At 37.9% G+C, this 21,215-nt stretch overlaps 1 protein-coding gene across 3 annotated transcripts in view; it reads left to right on the top strand.

The window, feature by feature from the left end:
- Nucleotides 1-21,215, top strand: part of FGD6 (FYVE, RhoGEF and PH domain containing 6) — a 99,801-nt gene that overhangs the window by 68,464 nt on the left and 10,122 nt on the right. For all 3 annotated transcript variants that reach the window (XM_031463000.2, XM_064491599.1, XM_010989961.3), the window contains exons 9-18: nt 5,142-5,192; nt 8,135-8,193; nt 8,277-8,348; nt 9,058-9,126; nt 9,664-9,747; nt 10,521-10,600; nt 16,496-16,598; nt 17,078-17,224; nt 18,067-18,169; nt 19,913-20,040. In XM_031463000.2, coding sequence (XP_031318860.2) covers nt 5,142-5,192; nt 8,135-8,193; nt 8,277-8,348; nt 9,058-9,126; nt 9,664-9,747; nt 10,521-10,600; nt 16,496-16,598; nt 17,078-17,224; nt 18,067-18,169; nt 19,913-20,040 — 896 coding nt within the window. The remainder of the gene's footprint in view (nt 1-5,141; nt 5,193-8,134; nt 8,194-8,276; nt 8,349-9,057; nt 9,127-9,663; nt 9,748-10,520; nt 10,601-16,495; nt 16,599-17,077; nt 17,225-18,066; nt 18,170-19,912; nt 20,041-21,215) is intronic.

Genomic DNA, 21,215 nt, shown 5'->3' with positions numbered 1-21,215 from the left:
AACCTACATATGAGGCATTAAACTATAAGAAAACCAGGAAAAAATAAAATTGGTTATTTATTAAAACTCTTAGGATAGAGAGAGGAGGAGAGATGATTTTCCTAAGCCCAGAAGAATAAAGGTATTATAAAGGAAAATATTCACACCTTTCAACTATTCTATTTAATAAAAATATTATAAAGGTTTAAAATATAGTTGAAATAAAAGGATAAAGAGTACATCAGAAAATATATTTGTAGCAAATATGAAAAATACTATTTCACTATGAATATTAAAACTTCTGAAGATGTCTAGACTAAAAACATGAACAAAAACACTCAGAAAAAGTATGCATAACAAATACACAGTGGCATGTCTAACATCCTCTGAATCATAAATACCAATTAAAACAAGTTATCAGTTCCCCCTACTACATTAGCAATAAAAAACTATAGAAACTGGCAATCATTTAGTGAAACTTGTATTTATAATGATATTTTTAAATTGTTATATCCTTTTAGGGAAAGTTTCTCATGATATATGTCAATTACTTTAAAGAAAAAAACAACCTTTTCAATCCTCTTCATTTCACCCCCACCCAAAAATCTGAACTATGGAAAAAGGTGAATATATCAAGATATTGACCAGTGTTACTTGTAATTTAAATGGTCACACAATTCGTTATTCAAACCCATTACCTTTCAAGAGTGCAAGGCAGGGGTGGATGTAACTCAGTGACAGAGCACATGTTTAGCATGCATGAGGTCTTGGGTTCAATTCCCAGTACCTCCATTTAAAAAATATATATAAATAAATAAACCTAATTACCTCCCTCACCAAAAAAAAAAAGAGCAAGTGGCAGTATTTATAGTAATATCTGGACAGCAGGTATATGGTAGAATCATTATGAGCAAATTAGGATGTATGGCCATCCAATTTATAACAGCCAAAACAAGATAATTTAAAAATCATTTAAGTCTAATAATAGAATAACTAAGTACCGTATGATATATTCCTGTGATGGGATCAGCTACTCCTATGTATTAAAAAAAAAGTATGAGTTAGAATACTTTAAATGGGCTGTAAAATCTTACATATTATTAAAATTAAGTAAAGCCAAGCATTTATAAAAACAGAAGGAAATGCTTTAAATCATAATAATTTTTTTAGAGAGATGTTCATGGTTTGAGTTTTCTCCATGATTTAATTTTCCAAATTTCCTATAATGCATTTTAGAATTTAAAAACTATATGCTTCATGATTCTTTAGAATGAGCGTTATTACAGGTTTTCCTGGACATGACTGGCTCTCCTCTCACTCCCAACAGGGAGGGCTCAGGAGCTCTTCACCAAGCCACCTTGAACATGGCAGCAGTGTGTCTTACAACTTAATGCTTGATCTCTATTTTGGTATCTAAAATAATCTCTACTCTGTTTCCCAATTCAAGAGAATTTTAGGCTGCTTCTTTTAAAATTTGAAACTTTGGCGAAGACGCTTTTATTGACTAGACTTATTATTATCTAGACGTCATAATTTTGTATTTGTTGCTGATCTCATTACTTATTTAGGGAGGAGAGAAGAAATCTGGATAATACAAAGCAAAACATCCTCAAATTCAAAACCCTTGACTTTGGAATGTTATGTGTCCTATAGTGTCCCATATGCTTATTTCCTCTGTACTCTGCCGGCAACCGTTTCTCAGCACACAGTCCAGCAACTTGACTAGATGTTGTTGAATTAGAAAGTCCCCGATTCCCACAGATGACTCAGTTTTAGCAAATAGTTACTATACCTCTGAATAGTTTTTCTGCTTTGATTATTTGTTGATTAGGTAATCAAGGGATGGTAAGGCTTACTAGGAGTCTATATATAGAAAACTTATACCTCTAACAAGATATAGTATTTATTGAGCTCTCATTCTTTCCCTCTGAGCCTCATATTATGAGGACAAAGTTAACTTGCATAGCCCTTGAGGCTGCATGTGCTGTTTCGGCTAGTTTTGTGCTACTAATGTTGGGTGATGGTGACTATGGGGTTAATTAGCTTTCATTGATCGATGATGCCACCTGGTGGCCAGAAAATGCATTTTGTGATAGCCATGCATGCTGCACCAACCTTTTTTGATTTGATATAAATAATCTCAGTAGCGTTTGAGGTGTTTTTATTAGTGAAGTTTTGAAAAATGCTTAGTTTGGCTTGGCGGAAACAGTAAAGCCTTGGAATTGAGTAGATAGTCTAGAATACTGTAAGTATAACATGGTGAATTGAAATGAGTCCTGCCCCCATTTTTTTTTTTAATGAGGCTCCTACAGGATACTAAGGACGTAAATGGTATACAGTAAATTCCTTTTGACTAACACAGGAGTGTCTGTCTGGTCTCCTTTCCTGGGTTTCACCTGGGTTATGACAGTCACTGGGACAGCTGGTGATTTCATTGCTCCTCCCATCTGACTCAGAGGGTGATCAGTCATGTTCTTCTTACTTTGTAATTACAGCAGTGATTCTTAACTCATGGGCTTGTCTTCCTAGAAAAGGTAAAAGTCCTCAAAAGCAGGATGTACTACAACAAGACGCCCTGGAAATATGGATGGATAGACACACTGGAAAGTTGAATTCTAAAATTTAGTTTTAGCAAGCTGAACTTTGAAAATTGAATTTTAAGATTTTTTTTTTAATTGGCAAGAAAGTAAACCTATCTCCTTGATTAGTAGCATGATTTTGCAACATCTTAATGGTGGCTTTTCTGCTCAGCCAATTTGTGTATTTCTACTTTATTCCTGAAAGTTCAGTTTGGCAGGCAGCAGCTGAACTCGAGTACAAGGTAAGAAAATGAGATTCAAGTTTATGGGGCTCAGCACAGTAATTCTGAGGTCAGGATTTCCTAATAAGGACATCTTCCCGTGACCTCTTTGGTTTAGAGAAATGTCCCAGTTTGCGTGGATATGCTTCTGTCTTAAAGAACAAGAATTGAAGACAAAATAGGAACTTGCCATGAATCTGATACTTAGATAAACCTACTTTCATTTCCACACTCTTCAGCTGACCGCAGGCTTTAAGGAACATCACTTTTGATTAATGAGGTAACCTGGATCTTGAGAATATCTAAGAAGAGTAAGTTTTTCTCCAAACCCTGTTGCTTTCACAGAAAAGTTAAGCATCTGGATTCACCAAACATGGCTTATATGTGGAATGTATTCTGAATGGGGTCAGAGTTAGATTAAGTTCACTTTTCATCTCCAGATGAGGCTGAGTGTAGTGTATAATCAGTGTATTTTGTTAATTTTTGTGGTTTTCTTATTTATTTGACTGGAAGAATGTTCTCCAACTTGTGTGTTCGGTTTGCTTTCAGATCTAAATTGCTTGTGATAGTCTCTGGCAAGATAGAACCTATGCTCTAGTGTGCAGAAGCTTAATTTCGTCATACACGACATCTCACTGTGGCTTATTGCCAGGGCTGGATATTTATAATGTGCATGTCTAGACTCTCACAGGTTCTTGAATCACTGTCTCAAAGATGTACATTTTCAGCAGTTGAGTGTGTGTGTTTACTATTAAGTTAGAAAATCTGACACTAACATCCAGGTTTCCCTTTGTGCCTTTGAGCATAGCTTCATGAATCTGTGGGATAAAATTATATCTGTTCAATAATGTTGCTCAGTTGAGATTAGATGTGATTTAAAATGCATTCAGTCTTTTAATATGCCTTTCCTCTTTGTATTTTCTCAACTCCTACCGCATTAGGATTGGTTTCAGCTTTTTTTGCCTTTTACTTAAACTAGGACATAATCCTGTCTGAAAAAAATTTATTTTTTCCTTTAATCCATTAAGCATTTCTTGTCCCCTGTATGCAAAGGCCGTGGCTAAGTGCTAGGAGAGAAAGAAAGATGGATCAGATGTGGGTCCTGCCCACAAGGAGCTTTTAGTCTAAGGAAAAAGAAAATGATCAGAAGCGCGAAGTGAGTTAACTGCTGGGTGAGGTATTATTCAAAGGGAAAGACTATTTCTTTCAAATGGAAAGTCTGGTAGGAGAGGAGGAGTTTGAGTTGAGCTCTGAAGAATTATGAGTAGAATTTTTATATGCAGAGACAGAGAAAGGATTCAGAAGAAGGAAACATTAGAGACAAAAAATATGGAGCCAGGAAAAACATGGAAAGTGTTTAAGGAATTGTGCAGAATCAAACTTTGGTAAGAACAAAGGGCTTGTGTTAGGCAGTAGCGCGAGAGAAAATCAGAAAAGTCAGTGGGGACTTGTAGTGGGGACTTTAAATTCCAGGGAATGAAATTTGTTTTAATTTGATAGTTAATGGCAAGCCATCCCACATGTCTCCACATAGAAGGAAATATTACCTTGAAATCCTGTGACATACCTTTGTATTAAAGATTTATTTAATACAGCCTATTGTCTTTTTAAAAAAATACTGTAACAACTCCTATATACCATGTTGTTCATTTACAGACCATCTTCATTTAGACCAGGGTTTCTCCATGTGGTCCTATTGACATTTTGGTCAGATAATTGATAATTCTTTGTTGTAGGACTGTCCTGTGCATTTGTAGGAAATTTAGCAGCATCCCTGGCCACTAACCACTAGATGCCTGTAGCGCCCCCTTTCCCCCAGTTACGACAATCAGAAATGCCTCCAGGAGGGCAAATTCATCCCCATTTGAGAACCAATGGTCTAGATACATGTATTGCATTTTTCTGGTGTTCTAGGCATTATTAGACTCTTAAGATTGGCAAATTAAGAGTTCATTAGGCATCTAATCTATTAATGCTTGAAATTTGGTACTAGACAATACATCTAACCTTGAGATTAAGGTATTTCATGTGTGTTAGAGTAAAAGAGCTGAACTTGGCATCAGGAGACCTGGATTCTAGTCCTGCCTGTGACACAGAGAGGTTGTATTACTTGGGTGATACCGTGTAGCCTGATTCCTCATCTCTAAAATTACCAGTGCAACCTCTAAAGCTCTGATTCTGTGTCCTGATTTGTTCAAGTTGATCCCTGGGCTTAATTCTTTCGCATTTTTAGAACATTAACACAAATCGAACAAGTGTGTATGAACCAATAAGACTGACTGGAGTATTGAATGAGAAAGACAAATGTTTTTTTCCTTAGTAATTTATTGTACTAAATACTATGATTTTTTTCCTTTTCTAGATTATTTGAAAAATCTCTTAGAAGACTCTGGAGATTACAGAGACACTCAAGGTAAATAACCTTTGCGGTCTTATGTGTTACAGAAGTTTTTATATTATATTTATTTGGACCTAGAAAGTAAAAATGTAACAGAACCCATATACAAAATTGTATTTTATTTGTAACAAGTCTTTTTAAAAACTCTATTTTGGGCAAATCAAAATAGAACTGGTAAAGTGGTAGAGTGGTGCTGGATAGCGGTGAAATTATAGGGACAAAAAGATGCCCGTGGCCAGGCAGCAATGGGAGCCAGCCTCCTGAAAGGGTGGTCCCAGCATAGTCTGTAGTCAGGAAGCTTCATCCTCCTGTGCTCTGTCTCTCTGTGCCAGGGGTAAATTCACCTTCTCTAGATGTCCACTGCTTTCAAAAGTAGGTACTGAACCAGTTGATCTGCAAGGTCCTTTTAGGCTTTAAAATCACAAGTCCACGAAGTGACCAAACTACACAAATTAGGGAGAAGGTCTGAAATAGCCTGTTGTGCTGGGACTGTTTAATGATCAGCATTAGCCTTATCATCCTTTCACCCCCCTCACCCCCAGTAGTCCTTAAGGGAAGTCGTACATTACAACGCAAGGGACCCATTGATAGTCACAGGATAATCCTGTGTCTGTGTGTGTGTATGTATGTCTGTCTGTCTTTCCCTCTCTCACACATACACATACACACACATAAGGATGCATTCTGTTCAGGATAGTGGTGTTTCTTTCTATTTATCCCCAAACTACCTCTTTCAAATGTCATAGGTATATCCCTGGTTCTAATCTAGAAGCACCTTAGGCAAGTCCATCTCTACCCCATTGATTTTACGAATTTTGACCACATTCTTGTGCATCCTTTACATTTTCATATTACAAAGCTGAAAGGCTCTTAACCCATTTTATAAGAGATTCTTACTCATTCTATTAATCATTTTACTTCTTCTCTATCTTCTCTTTGCAAGTGTTATACTTTTTAATATGCTTTTTTAAAGGAAAAGTTTGAAGTGGTGGGTATGACATACTTCTTGTCTTTGGTGAACATATAGTTTAGTTGAAGAAGAAAGTCTGTAATACTCATCATCAGATAAAGAACAAAGAAGACAGCTTTAAAGTAAGGATGCACTGAACAGTATAGAATCATTTGGGAGAGGGAGAAAAGCATGAAGTTCAAAGAGGCAGAGCTTCGCTTTGAGAGAAGTAGGGCCAGAGAGGAGCCGACTGGAGATGGTGGATGAGAGGAAGAGTGGACATTCCAGATCAGAGTCTGTCTCACGGAGATAAACATTTCAGACAGATCTTAACAAATAAGGCCTCAAGGAAACATACGTCCCAGGGCTTCTGCCTTCAAGCATAGCGAGTTATTAACTCCATTTTACTGATAAGACAAATACAGGGCCAGAGGTTAAGGAGCTTGTTTAAAGAAAATTACATACTTCAGCAAAGACATGGCTTAGAATAAGCAGTGAACAGTGAGGTATACTTTGTGGCCAGAGGCAATGCAGTAAAGAGATGATTGGTTGTAGATGAGATTGCCCAAGGGCGAGGAAAAATGAGACCAATATACCTTTGAAGGTAAGCAGAAGAGTGTATGGAAGAGTCACCAGGGCCTTTTAAAGAGATGACATGGGTAAAGTAGAATTGCAGAATGGATGAAAGAAGTCAGAGCTTGGCGGCCAGGTGACCAAATAGCAGCAGCTTTATTATTTCATCCATTCATTAAATTTTAAACTTTTGTTCCTGTCCACTGGGAATTCAAGCATGCCAGAAAGTGGGGAATGTGTCCAGGGTCACCTCTTGAATATCTGCCATGACAAGTGCCAGATGCAATAAATCCTGATATGTGGTCAGGGTCTCTAAAGGAAATACTGCTTTCCTTTAATAATGGTGATAAGAATACACTTAAGGAACATAAGAACCTCCAGGGCTGGTACTAGAAAGAGTATCCTTTGGTCAGTTACAGTAGCTGGACCAAAACCTCACACCCTTTCCAGAAATTGATCTCTTTAAAAAAAATAGTCCTTTCATTGACGATTATTCTCACTGCCCCACCAGCCTCAGGAGGCCATGCTTCCCTCTTAAACACTCTACCAGTTTTCTCCCTGGAAGTGCTACTGTCATAGTATATAGAGTAACCTTTTTGTGGATTTCTCATTAGTATTGCAGGATTTTTAACATCCTTGGCTCCTACCCACTAAAGGCCAGTGGACCTTCCCAGTTTGTGACAACCAAAAGTTGCCTTACACGTGTCCTGATGTCCCAAGGGGAACACTACTGTCTTAGATTGAGAACAACTGTTGCCCAAAAGGAGACAAATTATAGACTTTTTCGTTTATATCTACTCACGCAGATAATAAGACTGAAACATTCAGAAACGTTTAACAAAGGCAAAGGGTTAATAAAAAGAATAAAACACAGCTGAAGCTAAATAACCTAGCTCACAAAATATTGTAATATAATTTCCTAAGGTCCAGTAGGCTTCCATGTGGCATTTCTTCCTTTTTCGGACCAGACTAAGAAAAAGCAGCTGAGTGCTGATCCTCTTAAATAGTTGCTTCTCAGAATTCTGGTTTCCTATCCCAGAATCCTTCTCTCCCAAGGCAGTTTATCCTGGAATGGTCCTTAGCTTCCAGGTAAAATCCTATCCTTATCCTTGTAAACTTCAACAGAACAATCAAATCTCAGCAGAAAACAACCCTGTCATTGATACACAACTCATACTGTTGATACTCATGGTCCATAATGTCTCTTTAGTGTCTTCCAAGCTCATGTTTTTCATAAGTACTGTTTTTACCTTGCTTTTGCTCTCCTTGAACCAACCTTATCGTCTCTATTTCTGCCTACTCGCAGTTAACTGAGCTCCTCCAGTGGTTGGTGGTTGGTGACAAGATAGCTATCTTGTTGTCTGGAGTTGCTCAGTGTTGCAATTCATTGGTAATGATGATGATCAAATGCCCCTTCTGTCCCTACATATTTTAGATGCCCTTGCTGTGGTTATAGAGGTAGCCAACCACGCCAATGACACCATGAAGCAAGGAGTAAGTACATTCATTTCAGTGGCTGCTGTGCTGTTGAGCCCGGGAGCCCGTGCCTTCACATGCTCTACATTCTCTTTCTGTAGGACAACTTTCAGAAACTTATGCAAATTCAGTACAGCTTAAATGGACACCATGAAATAGTTCAGCCTGGACGGGTAAGTGCTTTGGACTGCCTTTTGCAAACTTAACACAGTGGATTTAGGCACTGTTTGTAGCTATTTCCATTTCAGTTATGAAAATAGGTTATTTGTTATTGTTACTCTTCAGTGACCCAATCTGGATCAACTCAGTTCATTCTATCCTTTCAAAACATTCATGATTTAAGTCACTATGAAAAGAAGTCCAATTCAATTAGGAGAATGGCAAGGGACCCCACAGAGTATCTGATTAAATAGGATCATTTTATTGTGTAATACTAGCTGACCTCACACAGCTTTAAAGACAGTTTCATTTAAAATCTTCAATGTAAAAGAGGATTATAAGGGGAGGGAGAAAATTGGTATTTTGATGCTCCTCACAGAGCACAGAAGTGGCCAAGGGGATGAATCCAGGAAAATTACAAACTGCAGTTGTCAGGATGTTGGCTGTGCCTCAGGATCAAGTGCACGCTCGGTCAGTTACATCTCAGACCACATGGTACCGGGGCTCAGTACTGGATTTATGAAACTCGGCTGGCTTATCCAATTCCTAAGTGACTTAAAGGACTTAAAAAGAAACTATGACACTAAAAAGTCACAAGGAAACTATGTCCACCCATCCCCTACAAAAATAAATTCTGGGAAAAGGAGGTTGAAAAGGAAATTATATGTATTTTGTAGTTGTATTATGACGGTAGTACTAAATGTGTTTTTTTGGCTGAATCAGGTATTTCTCAAAGAGGGAACTCTGATGAAACTATCTCGGAAAGTCATGCAGCCCCGGATGTTTTTCCTGGTAAGTGGCCATGTGTGTTTCTGTTGAGTCCAAGGCAGGAATAATTGCTTAATGAAAGGAGATGTTTGTTCATGACAGATAAGCTTAGCACATTCAAATAGCAGTTATATTGGGGGTCTCTGAGTGGATGTATTGCTTATTTGCATTTCAAGTATAGGAAACAAAGTCTTATGATGCATAACTAGAAATTTACTTCCTTTTTAAATTTAGTTTATTTCACCTCTAATTTGGAAAAATTTATTCAATCTATTATTTGTTTCAGCATATTGTAATACCTTAGTGGGATTTAGAATTCACAAAACATTGAATCTGTTACAGAATTTGGACAGAAAGCACCATTTTCTAGAAATTACTTTTTAGTAATACTCTAATAAAGCATTCTAGGTGGTTCTGGTTTTATAAGCAGAACGTAAGTATTTTATTCAGAGTGTTTTAAACAGAGAGGTAATATTGTTCCTTTATTCCTGTGTCTTATCAATACCTTTGTAGCTGAAATTTGTTTCTTTCCATTGTCCTATGAAATGTTTCTACTTTCAGTTTAATGATGCCCTGTTGTATACAACACCAGTACAGTCTGGGATGTATAAACTGAACAACATGCTCTCATTGGCTGGAATGAAGGTCTGTGCATCTGTTAGAAGATACTTTCTTTTTACCCTAATATATTTAGAGAAGGAGCTCTAAGATAATCATCTTTCTCACATCCTTATCTCTTCTCTTTCCATGTGTTACTGTTTATTTATTCATTTTTGAGGTCATTTGTTCCCTCATACATTAATTTAGTCGTGAGACATTTACTGAGAACTACTATAAACAAAACATGTTATCAGTTGGTGAAAAACACAAAGATGAATTGAAGTGTGATTCTTTTTGTCTCTACCTCTGCTGCAGTGCCCCCAGGAACTTAGCAACTAGTTGGGTAGCCAATTTGCAACACATGAATACCTATAAAATAGATAGTAATAAATATCACTATAAAAGCGCAGTTAAGGTTTGTGGGAGCTCCGAAAATAAGGAACGTGCAGCTTTTGGTGGGACATGGTGGGGATTGGTGGCAGCTAGGAAAGAGGGAGAACTGAGCAAGTCTTTTTGGAGGAAGAGCCAAGGGTTACAGAATAGGTCACATATGGCGGTGCTGAGGTGTGGGGAAAGGCAGTCCAGGTAAAGGAAATAGTCTGACAAAAGCCTAAGGGTGGGGAAGTTGGGCCTGTGTGTCTGGATGTATTTAAATTTGTCTGGAGCATAGCGCAGATGAGGAAGAGTAATGGTGGATCAAACTGGATCCAAAGATGAGGGGTGATGTCAGCAGCCAGGCATCGGGCAACTTGAGCTGTGCTTCAGGGATAAAATTTTCAATGGGATAAGTCTGCTTAAATTGGTTTGCTTTCCTCCAGGTTGGAAAACCCACCCAAGAGGCATATCAGAATGAACTAAAGATTGAAAGTGTAGAACGTTCCTTCATCCTCTCAGCCAGGTATATTTTAAAAATATATATAGATGAACATATAGATGAACATTTGCCAGTATTACAGGGTCAGACAGCTCCAGCATTTTTCACATTTAGGTTAACTACCAGACTTATTATTTTCTCCTTCTTTTCTTTCCTAATACCATGCAGTTTACTCTTGATTTGCCACATAGGTAAAATGTCTGTGAGCCGTTGCCATTGTGTGCTAGAAGCACAAAGGTAAGAATGTTCCTGAATAGAATGATAATGCTGAGAAGGGCGCTTTGCTGATCTTTTTTTTTTTTGCAGGGGGGAGGTGTAATTAACTTTATCTATTTATTTATTATTATTATTATTTTTTTTTAATTTAATGGAGGTACTGGGGATTGAACCCATGACCTCGTGCATGCTAAGCATGCACTCTACCACTGAGCTATACCCTACCCACTGATCAGTTTTTTAAAGTGAGTATTTCAGTTCTTTTTACAATGATACATAATGTTTTTAAAAACATCTAGTGCTTTGTAGTTTACTAGGAAGTTTTCACGTAACATTCAAAGTTATAGTAAATCCCTGAGGTAGGTGTCATTAAAAATAAGGAAGGCTAAGTTACAGAAAAACTGAGTTGCTTTCTTAAGGATACAAAGCTGGCCAAGAATAGAATAGAAGATCTTTTGCTTTTAAACCTATTGTTATTTATGATACCACATTGCCTCAAATTGGAACCTGCAGTGACTTATGGAAGTGTAAATCAAAATATATTACCGTAATATAAATCAAGGAAACCTGAAGCTGTATGACTCATACACATATATTATTGAGTTCTTCGCTGGGTGGCCAAAGTGGATGTGTGGCAGGATGTGTCTGGTGAAAGGAGAGACACCAACAGCCATAGCTTGATCTGGATAACGAGTCTGGGTGGCTCTCAGACCTAGCCTTCGATGCAATAAAATTAGCAGCAGACACTTATGTAGTGCTTACTTTGTGCCAGGGACTATCCTAAGCACTTTCTATGCATTAATTCATCAAATCTTCACAACACCCTTTCAAGGTAATTTACTACTACTATACCCATCTTATGATGGAAAAGCCAACAGCTATTAAATAGCAGAGCCAGGGGAGCTGAAATTTGAATCTGACGCTAAAATTCATGCTTTTAACCATTGCAGTGTTGCCTGTGTCCCTGGATGTCAAGGACTCAGACCAAATGTGTGGACTTCCTAAAGTCAGAACACAAGACTAGCTCCCTGGTTCATGTTACTTTTCTTGAAGTGGAATGGCCCCTGCTGCCTGACTTCAAATCTCAGGCTGACAGGAAAAGACAAATTCCTGTGTTCATGGTTTGTCAGATGCTTCCCAGCTACCAGCCAGAGCAAGCAAAGTTCCGTCTGGGGCAGTGGGGAGAGGATACCTGAAGCATCCTCCAGATCAGTATTTGCAGAGCGAAAGTAAATCCTTGGAACTGTTCCCTTTTTTTTCCCTTTCTATTCTTTCTTTTCTTGAGTTTGAACAAAAGTGCAAAGAACATCAAGTTAACCTATACATCAGGCTCTTGGCAAAGACTTAAGTTTGGTTCTTAAAGTCAAGAAGGTTATTTTCAAAGATCCAAAGAGGAAATGCCTATAGGAAAATTAAGCTTTCAGTTACACTTAAGTTTCCTAACTGAAAATGTGCTTTGGTAAGAAAACAAAATTCTATTTTATTAAAGATTAAACAATTCAGCAAATGATGGTAAATCTTTCTTTCTTTGATTGCCTATCAGGTAAGTATCTGGATGTCTCATGTTCTTTCAGATCAGTTTCCTAGACCTTAATAAGGTTATTGGATTTTTAGGTGTGATAGGAAAGCATCGAGGGGTTTTAAGCTAAGTATTGGGGTGATTTAATTTATATTTTTAAAAGAACGACTGTCTACTTTGTAGAAACTACAGAGACTAGAGTAGAAGGTGGAAGACCAGGGAGGAGGCTGTAGATGATGGTGTCTGGACTAGAGTGGTAAGAAACGGTCAAATCTGGTGGAGCCAGTAGGATTACTGATGGACTGAACGTGGGGTATGCAGGAGAAATGATAAAACTGGAAAGTTCTTCATAAAGGAAAAGTAAATTTCCAAGGGAGTGTTAAGGTGGCATGGAAGAAAGGGAACAAACACATACTGAATGCAACTTGTGTGCCAGGCTCTGCTTCTGAATTCCCCCAACCACTGTGAGTCAGGTGCTGTATAACATGTAAAAAGGGCCTAAGAGGCCTCTTGTGATCTGATTCTGATCTGCCTCACCAGCCTGATCATTCACTCTCCTTGTCACCAACCCTACCAAGGCATGGCATGTTCCATCAGCATGGATCTGCTTATGGTTCTCCATGCATGCCAGCCAACTTCACAGCCTTCTGCCTTGCATGGGTGGCTACCTCTACCTAGAATCCATTCTTTCATTTAGTAAATAATACGGAGCCTCTCCCCTGGGCCAGGCATTGTGCTAGGCATCAGGGTACAGTGGAGAATCAAAAGGGCCTTTCTTTCCCTGAGCTTACATTTCGTTAGCAAAGACATAACACGTAGCAAATATTTAACACAATCAATTGTCAGTATGATTACCCCTTAAGTAGTACACAGGAAAACTACCAGGTGCTATGAGGCTGTAAAACAAGGGACCCCGAGTAGGTTTGGTGGAGAAAGGACAGTCAGGGATAGCTTCCCTAAAGGCCTTTGTCTGTTGAGTTATGAAGGATAAGTAGGAGCTGGATAGCCAGATGGAGAGAAAAGGAGGAGGCTCCTGGCCATTGGGAACATGTGCACAGAGGTCCTGAAGTGGAAAGGGACATGGCATACTCAGAGAACTGAAAGGCCAGCATGTCACGAACATAGAGAATGAGAGGGAGAGAGACCCGAGTAAGCCTGGAAGGACAGGGAGAAAGATTATGCAGAACCATCTTGTGGATTTTGGTCTCTAACCTAAGAGCCACAGGAAACCACGGAAAGGTTTATACAAGGGAATGATGTGATCATATTGGCATTTTTAAAAGAATATCTGGTTGCTGTGTGGGGAATGGTTGGGGAGGGGAACTGAAGAAGATGATGAGTAATTGGTTATAGGAAATGAGAGACAGAGAGAGAGACGTTAAGAACGAGTCTCCAGCTTGTACCGTGTTTTGGGTAGTGGTGCCATTCACTGTGATAGGTGACACTGGGAGAGGTGTAGGTGTGGGGGAGAAATCGGGAATTTAGGTTCACATGAGCATATGGAATGTGAGGTGCCTGCGAATCTTGAGAATGGGGTCATCAAGGAGGCAGTTTATGTGAGGATCTGGATGTCAGAAGGAAGCCTGGACTAGAGGCATATATTGGGGAGTCATCAGCTTAGAGATGATGACCAAAGCTAGGAGACTGACTGAGGGTGCACAGAGAGACTGGAGAGTTCCCTCTCAAACTCCTGTAATTCTTCCAGTCATACCCTAGTCATCACTTCTGCAAAGCCTCCCTTGCTACCTAAATAAGGTAATTTACTACTTCTATGATATTTATCTACCTTACATTTGTTGTATCATATGGTAATTATTTGTTTTTATGTCTCACCTCAGTTAGATGTGAGCCCTTACAAGTGAGGTGTACTTTGTGTCATGTGCCCAGTTCATGGCTCAGTACCTGGCCCATAGACAGCTCCCAGTAAAATGAACTGAAGTGACATGGCCTTTGGATGTCAGCATAACATCCTGCAGTTAACACAAGAAGTAAATAATGTGGCAAAGTCTGACACACCAGAAATCCCTTCTTTTGGAGAGCTTTTGCCCTTAGACATTCTTTGCAATCAGTGGGGAAATGGTGCTTATTTAATGCAAATTTGCTTTCTGGTAATGTACACATTCCATAAAGAAAAGAATACTTGGTTTAACTGTGTTTGATAGAAGGAAGATGCTGATTCTTCTGCTAACCATGTCATGAAAGCAGAGCTAGACTGCCTTCACACGATGCTGCAGGCAAATGTGTATGCTCTGTGAGAAATGTGTTATCAAGAGCTGGTAAACATTGTTTTGGCAGAACCCCACACAAGAGAGAGCCAGGAATGATTAAATGAAAGAACAACATATGTGACATGATTTGCACAGTCAAATCACATTTCCTATGCTCCCAGGGCTCCAGGAAAATCAGACAGCAATCCTCAAATTAGCCATCTGCCTCTCTGTTTTCTGTTACCTTTTCCAGTGAAAAGTTGGGGAGGGAGAAAGGGCGGGGGGACAGTAATATTTTATGAATGTTTACTTGGAACCTGAGCCTATGTTCTCATAACAGAATTCTTCCAAGAACAGGAACAGAGGTCGGAGGTGACATGGCAGTGATGGGTTCAACCTTTAGCCACACTTGGGTCTGATACCAAGTCATCATTTAGTACAGTCTGTTCTCTAAAGCAAATTAATCTAACAGTTTGAATCCTGAGATTGCTTATCTGTAAGTAGTGATAGTCGTAAATGTGAAATAAATGGCAGCTAGCTGGGGCAGTGATGGTAGAAGAGTGGAGGTAACTGAGGCAGGTTTTGTTTGGTTTGGAGAGATAAGGGCTGTTCCTATTTTATTTTGGTTTTGGTATATAATGAAACTTTGAAAAATATACTAGTTTTAAAATTTTATTTGTAAACTGGATTTCTACCTTTTATATCCTTATGAGTCCATATTCTAAAGGGCACTTAAGCCATTCAGTAGGAAGGTACATTTCTGAGAATGATTATTATGGGGAAGGTGAGTGGTTTTTTAAGTATGTCCTTGACATCTTCTGGATTCATCAAAATATGCCTATTTGTATCATTATTTATGATGGAATTTTTAATTTTAAAAACATTATTTAAGAAGTTCAAGTATACTTAAAATTAGAATGAATCATACAATGAAACTGCGTATTCAGTTACCCAGACTCAAAGCTTAACAAGATTCTGCCACAAATTTTCCTGTTTTCTAAAGTACTTTAGAACAAATTCCAGATATCAGGTCATTTCAAGCCTACTTTAGTATGCTTCTCTTAAAAAAAAAAAAGAACATTTTCTTACACAATCACATATTATGATGATTTTATTTTATTATGATAAGAGTTTTAAATTGATTATTAAATAATCTGTGTCTCTCTGTACAAACACACACACATACACACAATACCTAAAACGTGCTTCACACTCCTGAGCATGCAAAACAAAATGTGCTGATACCAGTGATTGAGTTACCATAGAATTTTTTAGAGCGAGGTGTGGTTACAAAAACGCAGCACAAGAATGCCTTTTCTGAGCAGGCTTTTCCCCTATTTGGCCCACTTCCATCTACATTCAAATCACATAGCTCCTGATGAACTGAGGGTAAGAACAGAATATGTGACGAGCTGAATAGGAAAAGAAGCCCTAATAACCATCGAAGGCTCTTTCCCTCATTAACCTATCCTTAAACATCTGTCTGTGACACCAGAAATATGCTTCCTTTACTCCAGTGCCCTTTCTAGATATTTTTAGTAATACTCAGTAACCTAAAAATATTTACTATTCTATGCTTTAAATTTGGGTTTGAAACTTGATTCCTTGGAATATTTTTAAATTCTCGGATTATATCTCAGGAAACTCCTTGGTTATATAAATAATCATAATTATTACTTGTATGAATAGCCCTTAAATCAAACAAAAGTACCTCCAAGTTTAGGAGACTTCAAAAGCCATTCAATAGAAAGCATTACTTTTGGAAAGAAAAAAAGCATTGTGTTTGCTAAAATGCCATGTGTTCCCTAGTGCTTGCTGTGACTATTTGTACACATAAACCTCAGAGTTGTTGCCTGTGACTGGCATTGTTGGAGGGTGGAGGAATCTGTTGCCATGGCAGAAGGAAAAAGAAGTAAGAAAAAGGCCAAGGATAAAAGCTGACAGCTGGTTGATAGAACCTTCTTTTGCCCCCAACAGTTCTGCCCCAGAAAGGGATGAATGGCTAGAAGCGATTTCCAGGTCAATAGAAGAGTATGCCAAGAAAAGAATCACGTTCTGTCCTACTAGGAGTCTTGATGAGGTATTGTCTTTTCCTTCTTATTTTGTTTTCAGTGCATTTCAATCAGTTTTTACCCTAAAGAAACTTTTCTCAGGGGCTTAGAAAAGCAACATGTGTTTAACAGAAGGCTTTTGAGGTGTGTGTACAATTTCAGAGCTAAATATTCCTTCTATTAATGTCTAACTGCAAGTCTATGATAGCATGTAGTGCAGTCATATTTTTTCTAGTTATAAAACCTCATTGTAGAATATTTAGGAAATGCAATATAGTTTAAGGAAGAAACTAATCAACTGTCATTGCACTACCACAGGCATCTTTTTAAGTTAATTTTGCGCTAGAGGATTTTTCGAGTGTATCTATCAGTGCTTAGCATCCTGAGAACATGAAAAATATCATCCACATGTTTAGTGATACCATCAGCAATGAGCCACCAGTATAAAAAGGCTTAATGCTGGAGCAGTCAGTGTGCCTAGAGATAATCAGAAGTCATTCTTCCACAGGCAGACTCAGAAAATAAAGATGAAGTTAGTCCTCTTGGGTCCAAGGCTCCCATCTGGATTCCTGATACTAGAGCCACAATGTGTATGATCTGCACAAGTGAATTCACTCTGACCTGGAGACGACACCACTGCCGGGCCTGCGGAAAGGTTGGAGAGGATAACACTTGTCTCCCTTGTGATCTGTAATAGCTCCACACTGTGCCTAGCAAGGAAGCACATTTCTCCTTGGAACCACTGTAAGGGGAGGTAGGGGAGATACTGAATCATGGATGGTATCTTCTCTAAATATTTAGGAATGAGGCAATCTTGTTAGAGAACTTACCCTTCTCCAACCCCAAGATTACTTTAGAATGTGAAAAACAGAAAATTTTTACTTTTAAAAAACTAACACATTCACAGTTAAATAGATGCTCACATTTATAGATAATTATTGAAACTGCATTTATTTAGATACTAAGTATTTAATAGGAGGGAACTTTCAGTGTTGAAGTTATCACTAGTGTTTCTACATCTTCATGACCTCATTAGTAAAATGAGCATAGTGACAATAACAGTCAGAGAGTTGCTGTAAAGATTTAACAGATTTTACTTAGAGAGCATTTAGTACAGGCCAGACACATAGAAAAGGTACAGCAGAAGTGTTCCTGGTTGCAGCAGTGATGATGACAATGGTGATGAAGACGATGATGATAAAGGCAGCTAACATAGGACTTACTGCACGCCAGGCACTGGTCTAAACATTTGCACACATGAACTCCTTTAGTATTTTATTTTATATAATAAGTACTCGGTAATAATCTGTGGCCTCTTCATCTTCAAGTGTGGTATTGTGTGTGAGTTCACTACGTGTCTGAGCTCCATTGAGTTGTTACTGAGACTCAGTGACTATGAAAACGTTTTGAAAAGTAGACAGCACTATAAATTGTAACATACCAGATGGTTTGGATACAAAGATTATTCTAAATGAAATAATTCCAATGTGTTTGCAGATTGTATGTCAAGCTTGCTCATCAAATAAGTATGGCTTAGATTACCTGAAAAATCAACCAGCAAGAGTATGTGAACATTGTTTCCAAGAACTGCAGAAATTAGGTAATATACAAGTAAAGATTTAACTGAAAATTCCTTTATTCCCTAGATGCTTTCAAACAATGTTCTAAAAGAATCATCTTAGGCTCATTAGCAATATGATTGGTGGATACTTAACTCAAAATATTAAGTGTTTTGCTTTCTTAACTTGGTTAAGCTTTCTTAGCTCATATTTTGTGGTAATTCCAAGAGAGATTGGACTGAAACTTATTTTTACCCTGAAAACAGTTTTGCTAAGAATACTAATTGTAGAAATGTAATCACAGGATGAAAAACTTAAAACAGTTACAGAGGAACTTTAGCTTTCAAGTAATTTTGAAGCTTCTAGTTTCACAACTGTGTGCTCATTACAAATCATTTTTAATCTATCAGTAAAGTAATGCTCTATGGAAATATACTAGGTGGCACTTTGTTAGCCTTATTCTAATCACTTTGATTTAGTAAGGTTTTGTTTTAATTCTAAATGTGCAGCTTTTCACCAAATACAAAATGATAAATCTTATCTACCTGTTCATTATCTGCAAATATCCATCCCTGCAGTTAAGATGAATGCAGCTCAGGTCTACATTTTGGGAAGAGATCATTAGTTAACTTCCTGAGACCTGTAGGATCTAGATTTTTAAAAAATTATCCTTCATGCAGATGAAGATAGCTTTTCATCAGCAAATGACAGTATCTAAGTGAATCAAACTAGATGGCATGCTATTTCAGAATCTAGCTACTTACAGAGGAATAAATAAGTATCTGTATACATTTTCCAAGAAGATACACCTATCTAATCATTTGCCACCCTTATGTTCCAACCTTTGTTCTCTGAGTATATATAATACAGGCTCGAACATTCAAAATTCCTTTTTTGAATTCTCCTCCCTCATCACCCACACCCACTTGGTCAGTAAATCTTGTCAAATTTATCTTTGAAAACCTGTCTTGCTCTTGATTTCTTCATCTCAGCCATAATAAAGCCTTCATTATCTTCCATCTGAATTACTGTCCTAATTTCTGAACAGGTTTTTCTGCTGAAAATTCTTCCTCTTCCCTACTGCTAGATTTATTTTTTAAAATTCGGTCTGCTCATGTTACTCCCCAGCCTAAAAGGCCTAAAAGAGAGTCCTTAAATCCAGCCTTCTTATTTTTTTTCTCCAGCCTCATCTCCAAATAGATGATCTAATTTCATACCTCTGTGCTTTTGCTTATGCTGACTTTTCTTCATGGAGTGTTCTTCTTCCTCTTTTTTGCTTGGCAAATTCCTACTTATACCTCAATGGCCAACTCAAACCTCTCATTCTTTTCTCAGCTTTCCCTGAACCTCTGCAGTCAAAATTAATTACTTCCTCATTTTGTCTGATAGTCCCTTTTCTAGTACTTTGTTCACTGTAATATTTGGTCATGTATCTGGATACCAAATGCTATTGTTAGTTTTTTTGTTTGTTTGTTTTTAAGTCAGGAGGGAATTTTTATTTTTTTAAGTTGTTAGTACACTAACCTGTTTCAGAACTCTAAAGGCACAAAAAGGCAATCTTTTCATAGGATTTGCATTGAAAAAGTATAAAACCTTAGACAGTGGATCGTCTTCCTCCCACTCTACTTCCCACCATTTATCTTCTTTTCCCAGAAGCCTCAGTGTCATAAATTTCTTAAGTATCCTTCCATGGATATTTTATGCAGCAATGTTTATTGATTTGGATTAAACTGAGTTGCAGAATGCTTGCCACTGGTTACATAAGTGTACCTGATTTGTTTTAGACCACCAGCACTCCCCTAAGACTGGATCTCCCGGAAATCACAAATCTCCTTCAAGTGCCTTATCATCAGTCTTACATAGTATTCCATCAGGGAGGAAACAGAAAAAAATCCCAGCTGCTCTCAAAGAAGTAAGTATTTCCATTAAACTTGCAACCTGATAGAGGCTGAATTATTCATATGCTTATAATACACTGTTTTTCTTTCGTAAAGGAAGATGTCATTTCCTGCTACTATTAAGACATGCATTTTAATACTGGTGATGGATGTGGCTGAGGCCTCACTACCTTGCTTGGTCTCACTTATCACCTGAGTCATTTAGAAAATGGCTGTTGAAAGGTTTGCAGAACCCTTTATAGCAATGATAGAAGGTAAAGATAACTTGGACACACATGAATTTTTAAAATTACTTTGAGGAGACCCCTTACCAGAGGGAAGAGGTCTGTAGAATATTTGGGGCATTTTATTAGCATTTACTCACCTGTATGGCTTGATTTTTGTAGACATTAGTTGGTTATATATATACAGCTGATATCACAGATAGTGGGTTATTCTTCCTTTAAACTTAAAAGAAAAATTTTAAGTGATAGTAGCCTGCACAGTTAGACCTGCCACTGGTGTCAATCTGCAGGCATCATTGATACCCTATTCCAGTTCCTCAAATTGAAGTGTTCAGTCAGCCAATGTCAAGAGATCAGACAGTAGTTTCTGGTTACTCCTATTTCGATTAGTTTATTAATTAGTTCCACCTGTGCTAGTTTTGTGTCCAGGAGTGGTGCTATGGAGGTGTCCTATCATGGAAAGTGGAAGCAAACTCTAAAAATTTGACCAAGATATGTTTCTTTTGTAAAGTTGAGTGTATTTCATCTCAGCAATTGAAATACTAGAAAGTGATTTATAGCCAATCACATGAAATAGTAAGAGTACAATTTACAATGCCATGTTTCTTGCCAAGTTTCTTGTGGAACTGGTCATACCAGCTGAGTGAATACCTCTGAAGTTTACCTGTTCCATGACTCAGTTCCTGAATCTAAACCCATATTCAGTAACTTAAAGGTTCTTAACCAACTGAAATAAGTTTCAGTTCTCTGTAATTTTTCACCTCTCCATGCTGAGGTCACAGTTCATACATATAATTCTTACACATGCTCCCCTCTTCAGTCTGAACTCCACAGCATTGGCTACAGAAACTCTCTATGATCTATAGACTAGACTCAACCTAATTCCAGTCCTGTTTTGTACATCTTTCTACCCAGCCACACAAACAGGTCTTGCACTTTCAAACCTCTGCTTCCTGGCTACAGCC

The sequence above is a fragment of the Camelus dromedarius genome, chromosome 11, assembly GCF_036321535.1.
Source record: "Camelus dromedarius isolate mCamDro1 chromosome 11, mCamDro1.pat, whole genome shotgun sequence".
Taxonomy (NCBI): Eukaryota; Metazoa; Chordata; class Mammalia; order Artiodactyla; family Camelidae; genus Camelus; species Camelus dromedarius.
This window is presented reverse-complemented; position numbering and strand designations above follow the sequence as displayed.